Raw genomic sequence first — 24,476 nt, 5'->3', positions numbered from 1 at the left:
AGTGAAAATAACAAAACCTGTAATTATTACTTGTGAACGAATATCATTCACGTCTTACTAAACCTAGTCACGCAAAACTGAACTAAACAAATCCTTTCTGTTTCCTCTTCTGAGCCTATGCAGGTCACGTGAAAAATGATCCAAAGATCTGTATCCGAAGACCCAGTCAAAATGAACGAATCATTTCTGTTTTTGCTAGCTACCAGTAAGGAGCCTATGCAGGTCACGTGAAAAACGATCCAAAGACTAGTACCAGGCAAATGAACGAATCGTTCACTTCCCAACCGTGTTTTCGGATCAATGGGCCTCATTCATCAAATTTGTACAAACAAATTTGTTCTCAAACCCCACTTATGCTGTTTTCACGAAGATTCTGACATTCACCAATGTTTTCTTATTTGGGATTTGTTCTTAGGTAAGAACAGAATTTACGCACACCCAAGAGCACTCTTACGCACAATTGAGAGCTGAAATGTTTGTGCAAAATAAGTAGTTATACCTTTTTCGTCCATTCTAATTTAAAATAGAATATTTCTCTCCTTTCTATTTAACTAATAACTAATAATTTTCATAATTTTCCACATATTTTTTTGTTTGTTTTAATAAATACACACTACATTTACACTTCTGCTCATTTGTAAAGCACTTGGAATTTCCATTGTGTATGAACTGTGCTAGGCCTATATAAATACAGTATTTTACAATCACTGTTTCCTAGTTTCCTAAACTCTTGACACAGTTAGCACAACATGTGTCTGTGTTGGCTATACAATTAACAAATTTCTTATTGCTTTGACACAAAATGCATAGAATACACTTGATCTTTTACACACAAGCTCAACCAAGACCAAAACAATTGATTTTTACTGCCCAATTTACCTGTGCTTTCACACTGTATGTCGGAACAGATAACATAATGTTCAAAACCTTATTGGCAAAAGCCAAAGTGAACAGCTGTTCATATTGTAAATTGAAACACAAACATATCCCCTGTATTTTATTCCATTGCTACTGAGAAACAGCTGGTTGAAGTTATGCAAATACTGTAAATCATAGCTGATTCCCAACTAGGAAACACTCAGGTGTTGGTTGAGGTTCTTGCAATCGTATGACCATAAGGTATATTCAGTAAGAGGACCTCTTTTGGCTAATCTTAAGTGGAAAAAGAACAATACAGAGAAACACGAAGAAAGAATGAATATGTAATGCCTGCACTAGGGAGAGGAAGACAAGTACCAGGACAAGGGAGAGGAGTGGGGTAAGGGAGAGGAGTTAGAATGTGTGGTGGTGCTCAGAGAAGGGCCAGAGCCAGCGGCGTAACAATGACTTGGCGGGCCTGAATGCAGATCTCACCAACGGGCCCCTTAACCGACCTATCGTCGGGCGAAATTATTGAGTGTTGATCTTAGCGAGGCGCATGGAAATGTACTTATTATCAGTGTTGCGTCTGAACACGTTCATGAACTTGCTCATAATTTTGGTGAACGTGAACTGAACGTAGCCTACTGTATTACTGCCTGATGAACTATACTTTGCAGTGGACGCATTCATTCTGGTGTCTGTGAATGGTGCGTTCACTCTTTTTAATTTTGTTTAATAAGGTGCCAGATTTCTAGAGACTTCCAGGCTAAAAACATACCGTTAACAGTATTGTGTCCAGGGTTACCCAACCTGTCAATCGCTGCGTGTTCTTTATTTCTTTCTTTCTTCTACTGTCTATGCATGGCAAGTGTGAGAACGCCGAATTGCGTAGAGGCAGAGAGCGGTATTGCAGACGGCAGCCACATATTGAAAAAAAGAACTGAACTAACTTAGTTCATTATTTGGAGCATTAAACTTAGTTCAACATTTTGAATTATGAACTATGAACTGAATTAGTTCATGTAGAAAGTGAACTTTCCCAACACTGCTTATTACAATACACATTGTGAATTGATTGATTACCATGATGAGTGATTAGCCTATCTAGCGTTAGCTATTTTCCAACAACATCCTGCACATTGTTTTCGATATCTAACCTGGCTGCTTCCTTATGCCTATACATGCATTTAATGACGTTTAATAGCCATGTCTAAATGCATTCAATAGGCTGTACCAGACAGTAAACGTTAGCCTACCCTGGTGGCTGAGTTTCACTCATTGCTGTTGGGCTGGGGGTCAGACGTAGCGTCCTCTTGAACACCTCGCCATATCCATATGAAGATAATTTTGCCAGCTTTGCCACCCTTTCATCCTGCTCTTTGCGTTCGTGCCGCTTCCTGCAGCCACTTTTGTGTTTTTGAATGAAGGGCATGGGGTAACGTGACCGCAATTACTCAACACACAAGGCAATGCAACACAACAGGATGGCAAACGATCAAAACGTGTGGGTGGGCTTTAGAATCGTTGACAACATATTACCCAGACAATATTACTTAATAAAAACGAAATTCGTTTCATTCAGCAAAAGGCAAATGAGGCAAAATGAATTAGGCTATTGTCTGTTGTTAAAACTGACTATTGTTAAAATGTTTATTAGGCAGGTGAGAATAACTGACACCATAATTGAGAAATGTTTGTGAATTGATCGGACTGAATCATATGTTAACCTTTCTGTGATTTACGCGGGGCGAGGGGCCCGGTTCTTCGAGAAGGGTCCAAATGCAGTGCTCCCTCCTCAGGCCCCTCCAAACCGGAACTCTCTCCTCAGGCCCCTGAAGCCGGAACTCTCTCCTCAGGCCCCTTTTTTCATGTGTATCCGAGGTATTAGTGCCACCGCTGGTCGGAGGATACTGTAGGCTATTTATATTAATAGGCTAACTTACATTGAACTTCGGTTTTAGCATAAGTCAATAGTGTTTAACAAAGCGGAAATTAGCATTGCGGCTAGCGTTAGGTACAGAGTTCTAAATTAACACCCTCCAAATGCGGGCTAAATTTCATTTTCATAATAAAAACTCGCTAGCCAGTTTGGCCGGTGATAGCCTAAATGAGGCATTTCATCAACGATACATAAGGCTATGTTCTCGGCATGGTTATTGTTAATTTATCCCCCTGCAGTAGCCTAAGTTTCCCATGAACACCGTAATCCTACGTTATTGGAATATGGAATATATGTTTAGTGCTATTACACATCTTTATGATTGAAGTGGTAATTGATGAAGCAACATTTAACATAAATACAAGGATGGATATTGATTTCAGATTAAGAGAGTAGTGTTGTTTGTATTATCAACGTTAAAAAATGAATTATTTCAGAGCCGGCTCTTGTTGCCGTGGAAACAATAAACAATAACACGAGCCAGCTGTTGCTGCTGCAAATGACCAACGGAAAAAATTTGATATTCTATAATGACCACTAGATGACGCTAAACTGCCAAACCTATTTTCTATGCTTGCCAGGGTTAGAACAGTGATCATGTTTGTAATGTTAGCAATACGTAACGCTAGCCGCAATGCTAATTTCCGCTTTGTTAAACATTATTGACTTATGCTAAAACCGAAGTTCAATGTAAGGTAGCCTATTAATATAAATAGCCTACAGTATCCTCCGACCAGCGGTGGCGCTAATACCTCGGATACACATGAAAAAAGGGGCCTGAGGAGAGAGTTCCGGCTCTAGGGGCCTGAGGAGAGAGTTCCGGTTTAGAGGGGCCTGAGGAGGGAGCACTGCATTTGGACCCTATTGGGTTCTTCAGATAGAGTTCTCACTTGAGATCGAGGACGGGCTCCCTTTCGCCACGGGCCCTAGTGCAGCTGCACTCCCTACACTCCCTATAGTTACGCCGCTGGCCAGAGCTAGCGTAACTGATGAAATATTGTAAATGGCAGCTATATTGCATATTTCTTGAGTATTTCTTCAGTAATGTCCTGTTGCAACTGAAGCCTTTGCTGCAGCAATTATGTTTCTGTCTTCTTTTTTCAATACAACAACCATAAATTCTATAAAGCTACTCTGAGATGGGTCATTTATTTTTTGTTCTGAATTTAACAAAAGAAACAAAATGCATGCAGCCCTCTGTGACATGCTTGCGTGTAAAAAGAGCTATACAAATAAATTTGATTTGATTTACTAACAAAACAAAAATGTAAATAGACTTCAAAAGAAACTGCATTGCAAAACATAATCTATGATCCATATGCTGTGAGACCTGACACATACTGTATAATAGAATGCAGTTTCTGTAATTTCATCTGATGTTAGTGTTAGTTATGACATGTGCTATGATTGATTAAATGTTCCTGTTGAAAGCGAACGTGTGTTAGTGTTTTGGTAGACATGGTGTATTGTTAATGTATTTTTGTGTTATTAAAAGTGTTTGAGTTTAGTTTACAATGTGAGATTTTGAGCATGAAATTAACAGTTTTGCCAATTGTGTGTGGTAGGTGGTGCATTAAGAGTAAGAGTAACAAGAAATGTATTGAAAAGACGAAAAATGTTCATAGCGATTGTAAAAAACTGTAAACTAACTGTAAACTTTGCCTTCAATTAAAATAAATTATGTTAACAGGGAGCTTTGCCATCAAATAATAAGGGACTTTTCACTGTATTTATAGGCCCAAAGTAGGCTTATTCCGCACACTAGGACTACACCACACAATGGCGTATTTATTGCTGCTGCAAAATGTTGCAGATCATTCCCTGAGGAGGGAACACATCTTCTTTGACCATACCGATTTATTTGATTTATAGGCTACCTGTTGGAATGCTTCAGGCTAACAAGAGCAGTCCTCGTGGATATTTGTAACAGTCAACTGATTTCTAGACTGTTCTTTCTCTTAAGAATTCAGATTAAAGTTAAACCATTTATTTTTTCACTACATCAGTTCTGCACACTTCTCCAGATACAGCGTTCACTGCATGAGCAATAGCATTCCATGCATCGGTTTTATTTACTGCTTTGCATCCACAGCTGACGCTATTAAATATGGTGTGTTGTTTGTTGCTTACTTCTTGCAGCTGTACCTCCACTTCAGAAATATTAGGACATTTTTGTGTCTTTAGTCGAGGCCTACACTGTCTTTACCACGTTGTTTTGACATTTCTCTGAGTGTGCACACGGCCCTGCCCCATTTATGGGAATTAACGGGGCGTTTACCTATGCTAAATAGTAGCAATGGGGCAAAAGCTTTCAACTTACTAAATATTGGGATTCATCATTCTAAGAACACACTTGCGAACAATTCTGCTGTTTAAGAACACTTCATGAATCACACGTAGATTTTTCTTAGGAACTTTCTTAAGAACAAATTTAAGAAATAACTTTGGAAGATATTGGTGAATGAGGCCCAACGTTTCGTTCTTTTGACAACCGGGTCTTCGGATCAATGATTCGTTCATCTGCTGGGTATGAGTCTTTGGATCATTTTTCACGTGACCTGCATAGGCTTAGTACTGGTAACTAGAGGAAACAAAAACGATTTGTTCATTTTGACTGGGTCACCCTTTCCTGCCGGACCATTCAAATATCTTTGCCGTCCAATTGCCGATTTTATTTCTGAAAACTGCTAGATACTCATGACAACTTAAACTCAAAGCATATATCATTGGTAAAGGGGTCACTGCCAGTGAAAAATACATTTATCGTCAGCAACGGCAGCCATTGTTTGCCGAGGCAGAGCCAGAGAGGATACCATGGGAGATTGCCTACAGTGTTAGATTTACAGCTTTGAATTGAAATCGGAGACGATATTATGATTAAAGACAAGTTTTTTTAATACATGTTGGGGGAGAGGAATACCAGTTTCCCCCATGTGTCCACTAATCACTCCACTAATCACTATAATGGTCATAACTTATAATCAAAATATTATATTTCTAATCTGTCTTCTGTTCTATATTGCCCACAGATTTGTGGATATTCCACCCACTCAAAGTATTCCTCCATCTTGTAAAGTGGTTAAAAATTAAGTTGTATGATGAGGTATGGTGTAGGGCTGTCCCCACTCAGTCGACTAGTTGATTTTCTGGTCAATATGCTCTTGGTTGACTAAGATTTTTTTAGATTTCCTGCTTGTGTCACCATTGCTGAATTAAAGAAATGTTCTACAGAAATTGTAGATTATATTATTTAAGACAAATAAAGCAACTCAAATATATATTTAAAAGAAAAGGTGTTATTGTTTTCCCTTTCGTTAATCTGTGCTTCTTCATTTTCTTCATTTTTTTTCAGCATTTCATTTACAGTACATTTACATTTACAAAGTACAGGGTGACTCAAAAAACGTTGAATGCAAACTCTGCCAACAACGGTTTATTTTTCATGGTTGAATATGACATAGTCTACCACCTGAAAACCATTAGTTGGCCTACTTCGCTCATGTTAACACACGCTGGGTTGAAAAATGAATATGCTTATTGTAAGAATCACATCCAAATCGAATGACATTATCTTCTCCGGCCAAGACAACACAATCTTTCTCTGTTGCACCGTTCCCCACTCGGCTTCTACATAAGTTTGCATGCTGCACTTTTTCAGGCAGTGAATAGCATGCTGATTTGCATGTTAAACAAACAGTATCTTTCATTTGTAGTACATTGTAATAGAGAATAAATAATAACCATTCAGGCATTTTGTATTATATCGGCATTCGGTAACAACAGGACTGGTGACATGAAGCTTATTATTAGTAATAGCTTATTTTATAGTGGCTGAATCTGGAATGTCCAGCAGCTACTTTGAGTGAGATCGGGAAAACGTTTGTTTGTCGAGTTGTCAATCTCCCTTTTTACGTATGTATTTCTTTCATATGATCTCTTAAAACAGTGAAGTAAAACATCACACAAAATGGTTTGATGAAAAACATTGTGACATTTATAGAAAAAAAAAGTTTCAAATTTCAATTAATCAATTTTCAGAAGTGCTAGTTTAGTTTTGGTCGACCAAAGAAAATCTTAGTCGGGGACAGCCCTTGTATGGTGGATGGAGAAGATTTTTGTAAAAAATGGTGATTTTTTAAAAAGGATGATTTGTTTAAGTAATCATATATTTATTCACATCATAAAAATCCCCTAGTTATCCTCTTCAATGTGGTATAAACAGTTAAGGTGTATGATTTAATCTGAAAATTCATAAAATATTAATGTTAATATGAATATCATATTTCCACAGCATATGAAATGTTCAGAATTTGGGTTTAGGCAGGAAAGGGATAGGATCTTTGGATAATTTTTCACGTGACCTGCATAGGCTCAGAAGAGGAAACAGAAAGGATTTGTTTACCTCGTTCACTTTTGCGTGACTAGGTTTTAAGACGTGAATGATATTCGTTTAGTTATATGTGATAATTATAGGTTTAGTTATTTAACTTCTTTTTTTTTGGCCACAAGAAAATGATCGAATCGCTCTCTGAGACTACTCGTTACTCCCGAGTCATACTAATGATTCGTTCAAAATGAATGAATCGTTCACCAACGACACACCGCTACTGCAGAGCTGGAGAGCTGCAGTTTCAGGACCGCAGTTCTAGGACCCTCGTTTTATCTGACAGCGCCACCTAGAGAATTGGATAACCATGGACCGGAAAAAGATAATCAATATTTTCCTGCAGTAGTAAATGTAGGTTACGGCTCGACATTAAATTATAACAAGAAGAAGAAGAGGAAGTGATGTAGGCTAGCTTGTTTCATAACAAGATGGACGACAGTCAGAGTGTAAGTAGCTAATTTGAATCACGTGTGGTTATGTATAAAACAATTCTAGTGTCTTGAATTGGACAATAAAGTTAACGTTAGCTAGCTAACGTCAACTTTGCTGTCAAAATCATTTCGCAACCCCAGAGTGGTTTTTATAACCACACATGATTCACATTAGCTACTTTTACCTATGAGCTACACTAATTGTCAAACATACAACTGTTTACAACCAAGTTGTAGACAGAAAGTACAGTTTGTGGGGAATACTGCTTTGGTCAAACTCTTTTTTGTCTTTTGGTGGTCGCGAAAATCTAGAAATCCTTCAAAATGTTGCTCTCAGGAGTGGTTGATGGGATGGAGGGAATGATGATGTTGGATGGAGCGAGTGCAAAATGAATGGGAGTCTATGGAGCTAAACGGCTTCTTTTGTTTCTTTCGCCTGATTGTTGTTGAGAAATCTCAGATTTTATTGTAGTCTTTGCATGTTCAACATGGATTATAGGTCAAAAGTTGAATGAACGAGTAATTATGTCCTTTCGATTTCTTACAGGGTGAGTCGTTGTTGCCCATAACACGCTAGCATTCTGCTAATGAATGCTGATTGGTTAGTGAAGGACTGATTATCACCAGAGATCCTGCTTGATGGCATCCGAAGCGGAACCAGAATGTCAGACCATTAGCAACATTAGCAATAACATTAGTAAGCCAAAACTCTTTCTAGCATGTGTATTGACAGGGAGAGCCTAACTTGTCAGCTGTATTGTCGATGACCAGAGCTTGCCGTAAAGCAGTATCTCTGGTCGTACGATGTGTATGATGTCATTTACATTTTAAAAGGCTTTTTAAGACAAAAAAGCGACTTTAAAATGTTTTAATACCGAGCAGTGTGTATTTTTTTGCCTCCCCTTTCAAATTCAACATTCAAATCACTAGACAAAAAATTATATCCTGAGAAAAGTGGATTTTGAGGGGTATAGCTCCATCGACCTCCATTCATTCTGCACTCGCCCGTTAGCACCCTAATATGGAACTAGAGTGGAACTGCAACCAGTTTAGAACCCGGAAGTTTCCCGAGAGTGGCAATTCTCCCCATAGACATAATAAATAGTCGACGGCGCATTGGCTGCTGAGCAGGAGAAATGCAGCCGCCATCTTGGAAAGGTCAAGTTCCTAGTTGCTCAGCATCAACATAAACAAGATGCCAGCACTGTGCAGCATATTCCTGCTCAAATCGGTGGACAATCTCAAACAGGGCTCGGGGGATTACTTTTCACAAGTAAGATTTAACATTAACATACTATTGGTTGTATTTTGCGAAATAATTGTAATAACCATGTCCTGTATCATAGCTACTTGTATGACCAAGCAAACCGCGTGAAAATCAGTTTGGTATTCAGTTCGGTATGATTAATTAAATGCACCGACAGCTCATTGCCCCAGCCAAACAGATTACACTAGAGTGGAGTGGTTGCCCCTTCCAAGATGGCGGCCCCACGGCTCGTCAGCGCCAGTAGGCAGTAGCGGTCGATGCGGCGTCTACTCTTTATTATGTCTATGGTTCTCCCCATATTAGACATTCTCTGCTAACAGGTGCCTAATCAAGTACAAAGTAGGTACGAAAGAGTTATTCGAAATGCCACAGCAAATTCTGAGAATAGGTGCGTTCCACTTCATGCAGCGCCGGCGGCGCCGACAGCCGGCTGCAGCCGGCTGCCTCAAAGCTTAGAATGCCATCGGCTTCTTCAAGTCAGCCTGGCTGCAGGCGGCTGCAGGCGACGCCAGCACTGCATGAAGTCGAACGCATCTAATAACTTGCTAGCGCTGTACGTGCGGAGTGTTGCGCAAACCTGGAATATCTACAGAGTCTGGAAAGGCAGCCGGTAAGAGAAGGAGCTTTTCTCTTCGTGTTTCAAATATTATCTCCATCAAAGTCTGCCGCTGCTCCTGTATCGTGGCTTGTGCTCAAAATAGTTTGTTACTGCAGCGACCGTCTACTACTGGTTCTGGTTTTAAATGGGCATGAAATTGTTAGTTATTTGTAAATGCCAAATGACAACTTTGTTTATACTGAGCATTGTGAAAGAATATCGCGCAAATTTACACTTTGTTTGTTACATTTAAGCGGTTAAACTTTTAACTACATTTCAAAGTGTATTTTTTCTACAGTAGTTTATTTCAAACTCAAGTTAATTATTTAAAGCATTTTTCACATGTTAGTATGGAACACCGAGTTAGTCTAAATTAAATAAATAAATACATACATACAAACATATGGCTATGAAATAAATTCTGAAAAAAAAAAATGGCAATAAATATATAAATATAGCAATATATAATTACATAGCTGAATACATTTACAAACATCAATAAATAAATACATTTATTTATTTCAAAATTAGGTTTTTGTAAAGACAACTTTTATTTATTTCATGGGACTTTTATTTCCTAATGCCACATTTATTTATTTTTTGAGACTTTTACACGCCACATTTATTTCCACATATTTCCACGCCATATTTATTTCCATACCACATTTATTTCTGTGCTGTATTTATTTCCGATCTCCCATGCAAACGAGAGGGGCGTGGTTATCTTCAGACCAACGCAGCTGCACAAAGCACAAAGGCAGATAGGGACACCTAGATTCAGTAGATGATGGAAGATACTTGGGAAGATAAGTGCTCTACAGAACATTGAAGTCTTAAATAGTTTAAGACTTATCGAGCACTGTTCGTGTGCAAGATGTACAGGTAGTGGGGGGTGATTAGTGCCAGATAATGTTAGCTAGCTAGCAATCGTCGCTACGCCTAACAAAGAAGACAATCACTGCCACCGCTACATCGCTCTGCTATTATGTGGCTAGAGCTAGCTAAGTCGATAAGGCACCTAGCTATAACTATCTATCCTCACCATAAAGCCATGCCGGTTTTACCATTTCCATTTAGTGAGACGACATCTGAAGTGAAGCCAGACCATTCAAGACATTACCCATAACTTTGTATTTACAGTACTGCTTCAAATTGAAGTTTCTAAACGCTTTGTTAATATTGGCAATTTAAAGTTGCAACTAAAGTTGCAACTAACGTGTCCAGACCAAGACCCACTCAACACGGTACACGATACCCAAACCCAGATATTATAATTTGTGTAATTCTTCAATATTAAATCAAACCACTACCACTAGACACTAGGCAGTTCAGGTTTGTGCCAATACAGCACAACATTAGCTAGCTGAAATAGCCACACTGATCCTTTTATTATTATTCCAGCTAGGTAGCCGGCTAGCCAGCCACTTGGCCTACAGTTGCCGACTTCGAGACCGGTGATAGTCAACATACCACCTAGGAAGACGTAGTGGTGGCAGTGATTGTTAGCTTTGCAGACGAGTTACACGTCACACGAGCTAAAGCAATGTTTACAAAGGTAACTTCAGCGCTATGTCACAGCTATCAAAGATCAAGTCCCTACATGTAGGCTACTAGGTCACCGCCATCACTCCCATTGGGAACCAATGATAAAAAGGCAGAGATGACACATACATTGTGGGCAAAGCTTGTCTACATTGTATGCTGTTCGGCAGCGATGCCACTGTCACCCCCCATACAGGTAGCTCTACAGCTATCCCCTTAGCACACGTGCTGGACACCCGCAGTGTCGCCCTGGTTTCCAAACTACCTGGTTTCCGTAGCATGCGAGCTGTGCGTTCACCTAACAGCAGCAGCTGCCGTTGGCCTCTATCACCAGATTCGTCACAAATTCACACAACATTCAACCTTATTGTCAAATTTAAAGTTGCATCTCTTTTTGATCTTGTAGGTTAAGAAAATAAAACAGTTGTAAAGTGGGATTTGATCGACTAGAGCAAAACACATGATTGTTGGTCTGTTGAAGTTATTCAGGCTCATGGATGAAAGGCGCTTGTAGTCACATATTTATTGCCATTTAAGCAACATTTTGTATGGCCTGGGTTCATCGAAAACAGCTGGTTATCGTGGGCCTATTTGGGGTTGTTTTGAGGCAATAGCCAAATGTCCCACGATACCACAGCCCCTTATGAAACTACATATTACAAATGAGCCTACTTCAATCGTCACTGTGTAGCACACAAACACGGTGCTCGATAAGTCTCAAACCATTTAAGACTTAGCACTTGGCACAAGCAAGGCCATAATCATAATACATCAGTGGCGGATTTAGTGATTTGGGGGCCCCAGGCGAAGACAGGCATGGGGCCCCCTTAACTCCTATTCTTACTCTTTTCAATCCATATAATTATATATATATATACACATATATACATATATATATACATATATATATATATTACACATATATATATACATATATATATAGATTAGTGCTGTCAGTTTAACGCGTTATTAACGGCGTTAACGCAAACCCAAATTAACGGCGTCAATTATTTTATCGCGCGATTAACGCTCTTTTTGGCCTAGCAAACTTTGTAGTTTTTTTCACATGCTGTTGCAACAACTACCGACGTTAGAAAAACTACAACACCACACCGGATCTAGCTAGACCGGAAACAAAACAACAGGCACGCCAAACACTCGTTTGGCTTGCGAGCTGGCTAAAGAGTAGTAGCAGAGCCCGTTTACGGATATTAGACATTCTCTGGTAGTAGGCTAACGTTACGTTTTGAGTGGATGACGAGCGCGAGATGCCGAAATGGATGCCAATAAGATTCTGAATGGAAAGTTTGCTTTTAAAAAGTTGCCAAATGGTTCTATTGACAAGACCAGTGATCTGTGTGTTTTGTCGTTGTAAACTGAGCTATCATCGCAGCACGTCCAGTCTGAAATACCACTTGATGGCCAAGCACACAGCTGACGCGAATTCTCTGCCCCCTCGTCAAAGCCAGGCGATTGCAATGTTGTTTTCAATTAAAAAAAATATTTGCACAAAGCAATCCGAACCACTTTTCTATGTTGATAAGAGCATTAAAATTTGAAAAAAGATTGGGACAAAAAGAAATCAGGGACATTTAGAGTAGATAAAAATGTGCGATTAATTGTGATTAATCGTGAGTTAACTATGACATTAATGCGATTAATCGCAATTAAATATTTTAATCGTTTGACAGCACTACTTTCGACCAAGCGCTTCTAGGGCCTGCCATAGGACCCCATGGCGGAAGAATAATACTAAAAATGCAAGCAGCAATGAGGTGGCCAAGCAGTCAAATGACCCATAAAACACGTTAGAAATCCTCAGAACAGGGTTACGAGTGCATGCAGCAAGTTTGGTGTGAATCCATCAAAGATTTGCTGAGATATGACCCAACTTCCTGTTTGCTGGCTTAATGGCACATTTTGACTGCCTGTACCGGGTAAACGGTTCTGAAAATCAAAAAATCATGCAAAGGCCTTTGTGAGGCTTGGTCTGATGATACTCTCTGCCAAATTTGGTGAAGATTGGACAACATGTGTAGGAGGAGTAGAGAAAAAAACTTTTTCAATGAATTCAAAATGGCGGCCGCATCAATTCGGCTATTATCACAAGTTATCATGTATCACACACGGGATGTCCCAACATATCATGAGACAAAAGAATCACTTAATAAAAGCAAACAAATCAACAGTTATTGGCCAAAACACATTTTCGCTTCCTGCGGCCACGCCCAGTGATCACATGACACCAAATTAATTGAACATCCTCATACGACGGTTCCGAGTCAACATATCAAGTTTAATAAATAAATGTATTTATTTATTGATGTTGGTAAATTGATTCAGCTATGTAATTATATCATGCTATATTTATATATTTATTGCCATCTTTTTTACATTCAGAATTTATTTCATAGCCATATTTATTTAAGTATGTTTTTATCTATTTATTTACCTATGTATTTATTTATTTTAATATTGACTAACTCAGCGTTCCATATGTTAATGCCTGTGTGCTGTTACTGTGTATTGCTGGGGGCTTATGTGTGTTCTGTTTCTGTTTATCTTTGAAGGTTTTTTACCTAATTACCTGATATTTCTATTGAACTGACAAAAAAATGCTGCTAACCTGAAATTTAAAAGAAAATAAGTGGAAACGTAGCTACTGCCTGGGACTCAGTCCTTCAGTTATTCGGCAATTTGAGTGAAATCCAGTGAACCTTAATCTCCATGTAGATAATTCAGTCCCTTTTTCAAGTTGGGGAAAAGTGCATCAAGTATAAAGCTCCGGAAACTTGACAACAACATTAGGTGTGTTCAACTTCATGCAGCGCCAGTGGCGCCGTCTCAAGTCATATGCCATCAAAGTAACATGAGATTGATTTGAGAACCGCCGGCTGTGTAGCCGAGCACATGCCAATGGCATTCACTGCTTCCAATCAGCCAGCTGCAGCCTGCTTTCGGCGCTGCATGAAGTCCAACACACCTAATGACGACAGCTATTTCATTATTGTCCAGACTAGGGATGCACCGAATCCAGATTTTTGGGATTCTGCCAAATACTGAATCCACTGGTTAAGATTCTGCTGAATCCTCCTCCCATCTTCAGTCCATTAACAGTAAACACATTAATGCAGTAAATAACGTCCACAGCAGTGTATTTTTCATTTGTATTTTTTTTTACTGTAAAAAAAAAAAAAAAGATTATGCAACATTATGCCAAGAAGACAAGTGGGAAAAAATATTTTGACAATTACCATATGCCTATGTTTACCCTATCAAGATCCAATCAATATACAAAATATTAGCCTTTTAGATTTCTTGAATTTCTTTCAGGTGTTTCATACGCAAATGTTTAAACAGCGGATATGTCGTGTATTGTTTAGGGTCCCTGCCACCACAAGACAAATCGTCATTGCAAATTGAACATGTGGCTCGACTTGAATCACCTTCTTTTGACTGAAAGTTACGGTGGCCCTGAAGTGCAAAAGACCCCCCCTAATATGAGTACATCCCCCAAATGAAAACTCTCCCCCCGAAAACGAGTCAACTCCCCCCAAATCGGATGACTTGTTCACCTCCACCCAATACAAAAACAGGCTCCCCCAAATGGAAAACGACATTACATTAACTCTGAACGGAAAGGGTAGGTACTACACTTCAGCGCTGATTAGATGCAGTAGTAGGCTAACTAACAAGATAAGAAATTTATCGACAGAAGTACCAAATGCAATAGCCTGACAGAGTTACGTGCACCGGGACATTTGTTTGGCCATCGAAGAATGGCATTAGCAACATAAGCTACAACATTAGCAAGCCAAAACTCTTTCTAGCATGTGTATTGACGGGGAGAGCCTAACCTGCCAGCTGTGTTGTCGGTGCCCTGAGAGAAAAAAGTAAGTGACCAGAGCTTGCCGTCAAGCAGTAGCTCTGGTCGTACGATGTGTATGACGTCAATGACATTTTCAAAACCTTTTTAGAACAGAAAGGCGACTTTAAAACAATCCAACAGCCAGCAGTGTGTATTTTTTTTTCCTCCCCTTTCGAATTCAGAATTCAAATTACTGGACAGAAAATTATATCCTGAGAAAACTGGATTTTGAGGGGTACTGCTCCATAGACCTTCATTCATTCTGCACTCGCTCGTTAGCGCCCTCACATGGAACTTCAACCAGTTCAGAACCCGGAAGTTTCCCGAAAGTGGCAGTTCTCTCTATATTAGACATTCTCTGGTTCCACCTACGTAAACACCTTCTCGTAATCAACAGCGGCGTCATCATGTCGACCAGCGTAGTGCGCATAGTGCAAGCGTATGGTTCGTTTCGGTGTAAATTTTTTTATTCTATAAGCCCAATATTCGGTTAAATCCAAAAAGCGAATCCTGGATTTGGTGCATCCCTAGTCCAGACTCACACACAACAACTTTGACGCATGTTTTGTATTTATTCTGACTCCTTCAGTTAGGCCAATGCTCAAATCCGGAACAAACAGTACAAATGAATTAAATATTTTGCCTTTATTGACAGACTGCAATAGCCTACTATTGTTGAAGAAAGTGTTTCAGTCCACCTCTTCCAGAAAGACTAAGTTTAGTTGAGTTCTGGTTGTATTATCAATCTGTAGATTGGAGAGAGAGTTTAAGATATCCCAATACATAAAATGACAAATTTCAGTGCACTGGTTGGTGCAAGTGCTAAAGCGAAAACAATTAAACAAATGGTTGGCCGTTTGTTACCAGTAGTGAAGTTATAGTTAGTTATAGTTATATAAGGCTATATATAGCCTACAACTGACGTAGTAAAATCTCAATAACATGTACATAAATATTGTCTTTCTCTTGGTTAATTGGCCAGCATCTCCTCCTGATAAGTAAGCTAATAGGCTATACTAGGTTTTAATTTAAATAAACGCATAATCAGACCGTGCATTAAAAACTGCTGTTTTCAGTTGTCGCGCATGCTCTCTTTCTCAAACACAAGTGTGTGTACCAAGGTTGTAGCTTTATTTATTTATTGTTGTGGAGGGAGTTAGCAAGATTAAGCTGATGCGAAAAGAATAAAATGGATGGGAAAAAGATGCCAGGAGGAACTGAAAAAGCCAAGTAAAAAAATAAAGATCTGTCAATTCATAAATCTAGGTTCCTGCAAGGGTGGGAAAATGTTTTCTCAATAGCCCTGAATCTTTCAGGTAAAAATTTGGGTTGTAATTTCTGGAAGTATAACAACATGAGTCCCACGTAATGTTCATATTACATAAAGCTAAAAAAAACTATTTTGCACTGAAATTAATGCAAAAATATTAGCTGAAAATGGGTTTATTCCTGTGGTGAATTAAAAATGCTTGTAGTGTGTAAGGGGATGATTAAACAATAGCTACCGTAGTTTAAAAGTATTTTTGTGTTTGTTTTGTTAAAACTATACACATATAGCGATTTCCACGTACCATTAACCCATGCCACCCTGCCAAGACTTCTTGCCACCCCTTTGCCACCCCATGTAAAATGTTCTAGATCCACCACTGTACAGTGTCACCTCAATATGGCTGAAGGGGATCAATCGCAAAACTGGCTGCAATTGTGCAAATGCGGCACCGCGCGTCCATGGGTTCTGAAATGGACACCTGCAAAATTAAAACTTTACACAGTACCCTGTTCTCAAGATAATCGTTGGACACTTGTTGCCCTACAATCCCACTATAAAACCACACAGAAAGACAGACAAACACGCACAGATATTCTGTGCATTATTATTTTAGTAGATCCTCTACACAAACCTTTAAACTGTCTCTGTTTTGGAAAGCCTGGTTATACCCATTCCTATCTGATGACAATCAAGACAGTCACATCAATCACACACCTAATTCCCATCTGCTTCAAATCACAAAATAGACCAGGAATCAATCAATAATGGACCATAAATACAATATTTCTCTACTCAATTGTGTTTTTACTCATGCCCCACCCCCTCCCCATCTCCTCCTCTATTATCCAGCCTTCCTTTCTACATCCAGACAACTCAAGGTTAATCTACTGAGATAACAGCCCAGAGCGCATCTGCCACATCCAGAGTCTGCCTGGAACATTATATTGTCATGCCTTCAAGTTAAACTACCAGACTTATTCAGTTGTTGGTGTGGTGTTTGAACTTTAAGATCCTCTCAAAGGATTTATGGAATTACTGTTACTTATACCAACCCTGTCAATTTAAGATCAGTGTGAAGGATCTGAATGAAAATGTAGTCTGGCGACCCTATGATATTTCTACCTGTTTGAGCAACCCAGGCCTTGCCTGGGTGGCACCTGGGTCCTTCTCAAACACGCCTCTCTTCCTGGAAACCTCATCTAGCAGGAACAGGGTCCTCTGTGCCACATCAGGAGAACGCACCATATCTGACTTCTACAGAGAGAGGGGTAGGGAGGAGGGACATGAACAGAGAAAGAAGTTTATGTCTCTTACAAGCACACATCCAATGAGCAGCACAGCTTTAATATAGTCAACAAACGGTGTAATGCTGTGTGGTTGTGGGATATGTTGTACTATTTGGTTTGATTCTGTGATGTTGTGTTGTTTTACTCTGAACTGTGAAAAGTTACGCGCCACCATGTTACAGTTTTCTTGCTATGCAACGTCATGTAACAATGTGTTTAGTGTTGTGTTATGTAACATTGTGTTTAGTGCTTGACATCCAACCTGGGCAGCATGAGCCAGTCTCTCCATCTTCTCCTGGATCGTGCGGGATGACACCCTCTGCCTGGAGCTGGAAGGAACATGACAGAATTCACCACTAACTACTTCATGTAACCCACTTTAGGGGCAGAATAATAGTATTTTTGTAGAGCCACATCTTTGTCAAGCTGAGCATGACTGAAAGTAAACATGGAACATGACAGGCAAGTGATACATGGTGCACATTAAAAGGACAGGAAATCAGATCTAAAATGTTTAATCCACACTCACTTTTTCTGGAAAGGTGATGTCTTGTCTTCTTCCTGTTCCTGGTCCTAAGTAGGAGAAATCATACACCTTCAGTATCTGCTTCATAACTCCAGATACTGTGATTCAAGTTTAATTGGCATTTTATCATGCTGTTACTCAAAATAAAAGTCCTATATAGGATAATTATGTTTCCATTAATACACTATGCTTGTGATGTGAAGACATTACTTGAAGGGTAAAAGCATTATAAATATAGCTGTTTCTCCAAAGATTGCCATAAAGGTATATTAGCTCATTCTCGACTAATTTAAATGCACAAAACAGATTTCTTTACAACTTGGATAAGTATAATATGGAGAATTAATTTATCACACAGCTTGTAATTTAATGTATGGTAATGTGTGGTTGCCAGTCTCACCGCGTTAGCTTCAAAGGCCTTGGAGGTGGTCCGCACACTCGCACTGATGGAAGATAGCAGAGATATTATAATTTCACCATGAGAAGAAATACTAACAACTACAGCATTTTACAGTAGTATCAGTTTATGTGTGTGTGAGTGTGCATGCACCTCCTCTGTAAAGGCATTCTTTCTTCTTCTTGCTTTCTCAGCATCTGTGGAAGAGCAGAAGAGTAAGCATGAGGAGGAAAAAATGTATACGCACACATACATACTACGCACTACATATCAACTTGGAAATGTTAAACTGATATGGACATTCCAGTCAATGTTCCAATGTCAGAAGTTGAACAGAGATTACAGTAAAAGCAGGTAACATTACAACAGGCAGTATGGCACTTAATATCTAAGGATATTGCTGGGTTCGGGTGACATAAGCAAATAACCTAGACACTCCTTGAATGAGAGCATCTATGTATATAGACTTGAGTTGACAGTCAAATTAGGATAGGGAACAATCAGCATCCATTTTCTACTGTCAGAATATTGTGTGTTTGTGTGTGTACTGGGTTTGGGTGTGCAGGGGTATGTGTGAGTGGGGTACACGTTATGTAGAGATAGTGGATGAGTGGGCTTGTGCACTGATTATAACTAAATTTGTGAAGGTGTGTGTTCTGTGTGCGTGCATGTGTGAGTAATCACCCTATAAGAGGCCGTCCTGGAGCTCTGTCTGACGAAGGCAGGACGGCCGTTAGAACTGTCCTGTGGTATGAATCAGACTTGTTACTGAAAGATCTCATAACTTGTCAAATGTACTAAGTCATAATTTAATATATGTTACTCGCCAACAAGAGAAAATAGAGTGAAATGCAATGTGTGATTGAAACACAAGGGAATGTCATTATGTAATTAATTCGATTTCACCAAACGTGCGTGTGTCTGAGCAGCTTTTTTACTGTTTGTCCATTTTGGGTTGGGCTCTGGGCCCCTCTAGGTGAGGGGCTCTGGGCAGGCAAGGGCTGCAGAGCTGACAATAGGGTTGGGCACTGAGGGCTCGTGGGAGTTGTAGGGCTGATCCTTTCAGTATGATTACAGCTGTTGTCAAAGGAGATGGACATAGAACTAGAGAGAGAGAGAGAGAGAGAGAGAGAGAGAGAGAGAGAGAGAGAGAGAGAGAGAGAGAGAGAGAGAGAGAGAGAGAGAGAGAGAGAGAGAGAGAGAGAGAGAGAGAGAGAGAGAGAGAGAGAGAGAGAGAGAGAGAGAGAGAGAGAGAGAGAGAGAGAGAGAGAGAGAGAGAGAGAGAGAGAGAGAGAGAGAGAGAGAGAGAGAGAGAGAGAGAGAGAGAGAGAGAGAGAGAATACAGTAAGAAGCCGTTGTAAAAACACGTGTATAAACAGTTTTCATGTGTCTGGTCCTTCTTACCTGACAAACTTATGAGAACCTATTGGAGGTGGTTTGGTGCTTGAGTCTTTGTTTCTCAATGAGGAACCATTTCCATGCTGTAAAAGCAGTGCAGAACATATTACAATTACATATGACAGACATAACGCTAATCAAGACAAGGACACACCTGACTTACCAAACAGAGTATGGCTATATTAGCAGAAATTATATGGCGCTATAAAAAATAACACTAACATGATAGCCTTTTACTTAGGTGCAAAGTATAAAAAACCACAACCACAACATTAAGATAAAAAGAACAGTGTTTGTGTATGTCAGTCGGTCTGTGCCAGCTTCTGTGAATATGCACCAGCCTTTACTGTTTGTATGTGTTTGTTTGTTTGTATTTTGTGTGTGTGTGCCTTCATGTCTGTGTGAATAAAGGTCAGAATGTGTGCAACTTCTTTTCTGGTCAAGGGGAAAGGTTCCCGTCTATCCTGGTGGTGTAAAACCAGTAAATAATTAACAGCCAACAAACCTTGTGTGGTATAACAGCACAGCACAATTAACTACTAAGCCAGCTTTTCCCAATCCTGGTCCTTGGGACCCCAGTTTTAAATGAATGAGTTGTTATCAAGCTTAGCAGAAACCTGATGACGACCCATTCATTTAGGCATATTGGAATAGGTAAATATCTAAAACATGCATAGAGGCCCAAGGACCAGTACTGGAAACCACTGTATAAAGGGACAGCAAAGACACTAGCAAAACAAAGAAAGCTTCCTAGATTGAACTTGATCTCTTGCACGCACACAAACGCACACTATATCCCTTCACACACCTGTGGATCAGTGCTGGTAGTTACCGTAGAGGCATAGGCAGGACCGGAGCCATTCACGGAAGTAGGTGCTGTCTGTGGAGGACTCTTCTCTTTCCTTATTGTCTCCTCCTCTGCCTTGTCCTCTTCTGCATCCAGGTCCCCCAAGATTTCCACCCTGACCTGCTGGCTCCCACCTCCTTTCTCCTCCCCCTCCTTTTGTTGTCTCAGCATCTCCACATGCCTCTTCCTCCTTTTCTCATCTCGGACACGCAGCATCTTCAGAAAGTCCAGCTGTATCTGCTCTGCACTACAACATTCTCACACAGACACAAGCCCATTCAAACAATGCAATAAATCAGAAGAGAGCTTTCATTCTCTGTTACTGTACCTTCTTTATATACTTTTTTATTATTTGTGTTTTACAGAATGTCCTTGTAAAATATATATATATTCTATTAAGATAACATTTTCAAAAACACAGATAGAAATTTACACTTGTTAGTTATACATTATAGAATATCTTGACATATATGCATAACACTAGTCAGAGACAGCATGACAGTTCTCCCTTGAAAATGGACCCTCAAGATATTTGGTATTTAGTTTCCACAGTGAAAAAACTACAGAGCAATGTTTCAGTCTGCAGGTGAAAACTGTCTTTGAAGTTTTTCACCTGAGTGAGTGACTGTATGTATACACTACAGAATTGAACTGCACTCCCCAAGGATGAACTGAACCCTGGCTAAGATATGTGAATGAATTAAAGAGCATGCCTAGCCACAAGGAATATTCAACATGCTGCAGTCTCTTAAAAGTTTTTCTCTAAGGCTTTACTCCATTCTTGAATGAGAATAATCATTTTCAAAACAAGTTCAAATCTCAAAGTAGTTTCTTGTCCACACCACATTTGAATTTCCTATTAATTCAAAGCAATCCCTCATGTTATGGCACAATAATAACATGCACATGGCTTGTTAATGAGTTGATTCTGAGTGAATCTCTTCAAAATTACTAAACAATATTTAATCATGTGAGACATCACAAGCAAAATTATCTATTCAATTTTCAAAATCTGATTAGATATATTCTTCATATATGTTTATGACATGGAATGGCATGGAATAGTTTTACGTACTGTGTGGAGGTACAATTTATTATAAATATATTTGTCAAAATTAGCCTATGCGATTGAGAAAATTTGTAAATACATGTTATGAGAACACGCCAATGGCATTGACTGCTAAACTGAAAGCGATGTCTGATTTTTAACACAAAACGGTTTCTACTCTGACCTGCTTCGAGCCGCAGCACTGTCATTGCTGGAGATCTGCTCAGGAGCGCCTTCATTGGTGAGGCTGGCATTGGAGGAGTGTCCAGGAGAAAGCTCATCAGGGTCAGCAGTGCTGGTAGAGCTCCTAACCCTCCGCCTCTTCTCCCTTTCTACCTCCTCCTCGTCCTCCATCGTCCACTGGCGGGTCAGGCTAGGGTGCATGAACATACAAATATTCACATTATTAATACTCAGACACACTCACATTCTCTACATCTTCATCTAATCACTGCCTTAACTACATTACACACAGTACAGTACAGTACAGTACAGTACAGTATAGTATATTAAGAATGAGATATAGACTTTCAGTGGTGCTGAGTAAAAACTCTTAGTTCACTATTTGTCTTTGGCAAACTGGAAATATTGATCGTTCTGGTGGCAAACAATGAACTGTTACATATAATCTGTATAACTAGCTCACCTGGGGAATTACAATCAGAAACGCAAAGACTGCTGTCCATATAATCACTTCGCGCTTGTGAGAACTGACAGCAAGTTATCTTCACAAATGTCATGGAAAGAGACTGGACCATGGCCAAGACATAATTGTGCAGGTAGATTGAACATAGTCCGCTCACATGAAATCAACCATTGTCAACCCTAGTTCAAGTCTAGTTCAAGTTTAATTCTCAGTGCATCTGTATTGCGTCAATCAAATGTTACCCACGTCAATCAAATGTTGTGTAGCCTACGGAGTCTTCAGAAAGTCTACCGCGTGAAAAGACAATTAGGCCTACAATCTACTTCAGACATAAAGGAAAATAATGTACGAATAATGGATAAAGAAACTGGTTTCCATTCGTAAACGCTAATGTGTCTTATTGGCGTAGCTGCAGTGCATAGCTGTTCAAAGTTTCAAAGGTCTATTTAAAATGTTTTATGCTAATCTTACCTGGTAAGAGCTGACCAGCTTTTCCTGCTCAATGACATTTCAGAAAGAACTCCGAACGGTAAAAGTATTATAAGTAAAGGTGAGCGATGCACTTGACTCAAGAGCGGAAAAAGACAACTGCCACAGCAGTAACCATAACTTTGAACTAAATGTGAGGTCCACCTTTAGCCTGCGCTACCAAGAAATATCACATGATTACAGGGGAGGTAGGACTCCATTGGGGGGGGGGGGGGGGGGGGGGGGGGGGGGGCGGAACTATGTGGTCATTCTAGAGTTATGATAGAAGTGCAATTCTAATCGCTAGAACATATAGCAGCTTTAAAATAAATTATCTTTCTGAAAAGTTAAATTACAGTTAGGGCTTAATGTTGATGCTTAAAATTGGATCCAACCCATCACTGGAGACGAATAAAATGCAGTGTTGACATTCGGAGGGACCAAATTTAGGTTATCGAAAAAGATTAGCCTATATATTTAAATTAGATAATGCACACCCAAACTTTCTCATGGTTAGGGTTTAGGGTCATATTATCTGCTTTGAAGACAGCTATGGTCCGCATTCATCTTCAGCATGCAATCTTGCGCTTTTTCATGCAGGTCATGTTGTTATTTATGGAAGCAAATCGTGAACAAAATTCAAATGAAAATGCATTTCCAGAAATGAATTTTCATTTTAAGAATGTGGCTGCATTATTAGACTCATAAATAAAATTAGTAATCAATCATCCTATTTGCATTTTAATTTTCTTCTTTAAGACTGCTCATTCTTTCACTTAATTAAAATGAAAACGAAAAAGACATTTGACATTTAATTTTCAAAATATGCCCCAGCAAATAGATACCAAACTTTAATTTGAAATGTAAAATTCGAAAATGAAAATGCATTTCCAGAAATGCGTTTTCATTTTAAGAACGTGGCTGCAAAATTGTGACCACAATTCAAATTCAAATGCATTTCCAGAAATGCATTTTCATTTTAAGAACGTGGCTGAACAAGATGGGTAGCTCGGTCAGCAGGAAGCTGAAGAAGAGAGGCTACTGACCTCACTCTGCTGCGCCGCTCAGAATGCATTTTCGTTTTCGAATTATGGGCAGTTCTTTGCTAGCCTGGTCCTAACCAGACCCTTGTACATTGCATTTGTACAGAGGGTCTGGGATCTCTCCATTGACAAACATTAACTTCCTTGAAGGCGGGTCCTCTGTTGAAGTTTAAACTATTGGATCCGCCCAGAGCCACTCTGATTTGCCATAAACAAGCGGAGCTGCTTCATGCAGGGGGAAGCGAGACATAGCGTGTCATTAGCAGCGTGTCACTGGCAGTGCGTCATCACGCAATAGGGGCACACCTTAGCAGGGCGGGTATTTAATGAGGATATCGCTGCACTCTGCTTGCTAGTGCGACACAAGGTGCTTCTGTTTAATCTGCTGTTTGCGTCTTCGGGTAAGGTCGTTCTTTGGCGGTTTTCCGCTGTGTGGGGCTGAATCTTTGGGAACACTTGGTGTAATGTGGGTCTGTGGCCGCCTGGCCGTGGTTCGGCGGGACGACGGGTTATCTCTGTCTGCGTGTAGCACAGCGTTCTTCGCGGGATCTAACCTGCATGTCTATGTGGTTATCGACTCTGGACTGGTCTGTGTTGGATCCGGAGTGGTTAGCCGCGCTTGCTGGGCTCGGTGGGTGGTGTGTTCTGGTGCGG

The 24,476-nt window shown here is 39.8% G+C and overlaps 1 protein-coding gene across 2 annotated transcripts in view; it reads right to left on the bottom strand.

The window, feature by feature from the left end:
* Positions 1-22,962, bottom strand: part of lad1 (ladinin) — a 34,763-nt gene extending 11,801 nt beyond the window's left edge. Inside the window, exons 1-11 of one of the 2 annotated variants that reach the window (XM_084680489.1) lie at positions 22,783-22,962; positions 21,850-22,038; positions 20,579-20,864; positions 19,777-19,853; positions 19,311-19,476; positions 19,057-19,116; positions 18,526-18,569; positions 18,376-18,418; positions 17,979-18,022; positions 17,712-17,778; positions 17,286-17,417 (exon numbers count right to left, since the gene is read on the bottom strand). In XM_084680489.1, coding sequence (XP_084536615.1) covers positions 17,286-17,417; positions 17,712-17,778; positions 17,979-18,022; positions 18,376-18,418; positions 18,526-18,569; positions 19,057-19,116; positions 19,311-19,476; positions 19,777-19,853; positions 20,579-20,864; positions 21,850-22,038; positions 22,783-22,820 — 1,146 coding nt within the window. In that variant the 5' untranslated portion in view covers positions 22,821-22,962. The remainder of the gene's footprint in view (positions 1-17,285; positions 17,418-17,711; positions 17,779-17,978; positions 18,023-18,375; positions 18,419-18,525; positions 18,570-19,056; positions 19,117-19,310; positions 19,477-19,776; positions 19,854-20,578; positions 20,865-21,849; positions 22,039-22,782) is intronic. The other variant, XM_084680490.1, reaches the window with a different exon arrangement.
* Between the last annotated feature and the right edge of the window lie 1,514 nt (positions 22,963-24,476).

Source organism: Hypomesus nipponensis, chromosome 18, assembly GCF_054491055.1.
Source record: "Hypomesus nipponensis isolate SF chromosome 18, ASM5449105v1, whole genome shotgun sequence".
Taxonomy (NCBI): domain Eukaryota; kingdom Metazoa; phylum Chordata; class Actinopteri; order Osmeriformes; family Osmeridae; genus Hypomesus; species Hypomesus nipponensis.
Note: the sequence above shows the minus strand (reverse complement) of the source record. Positions and strands in the feature narration are given on the sequence as shown.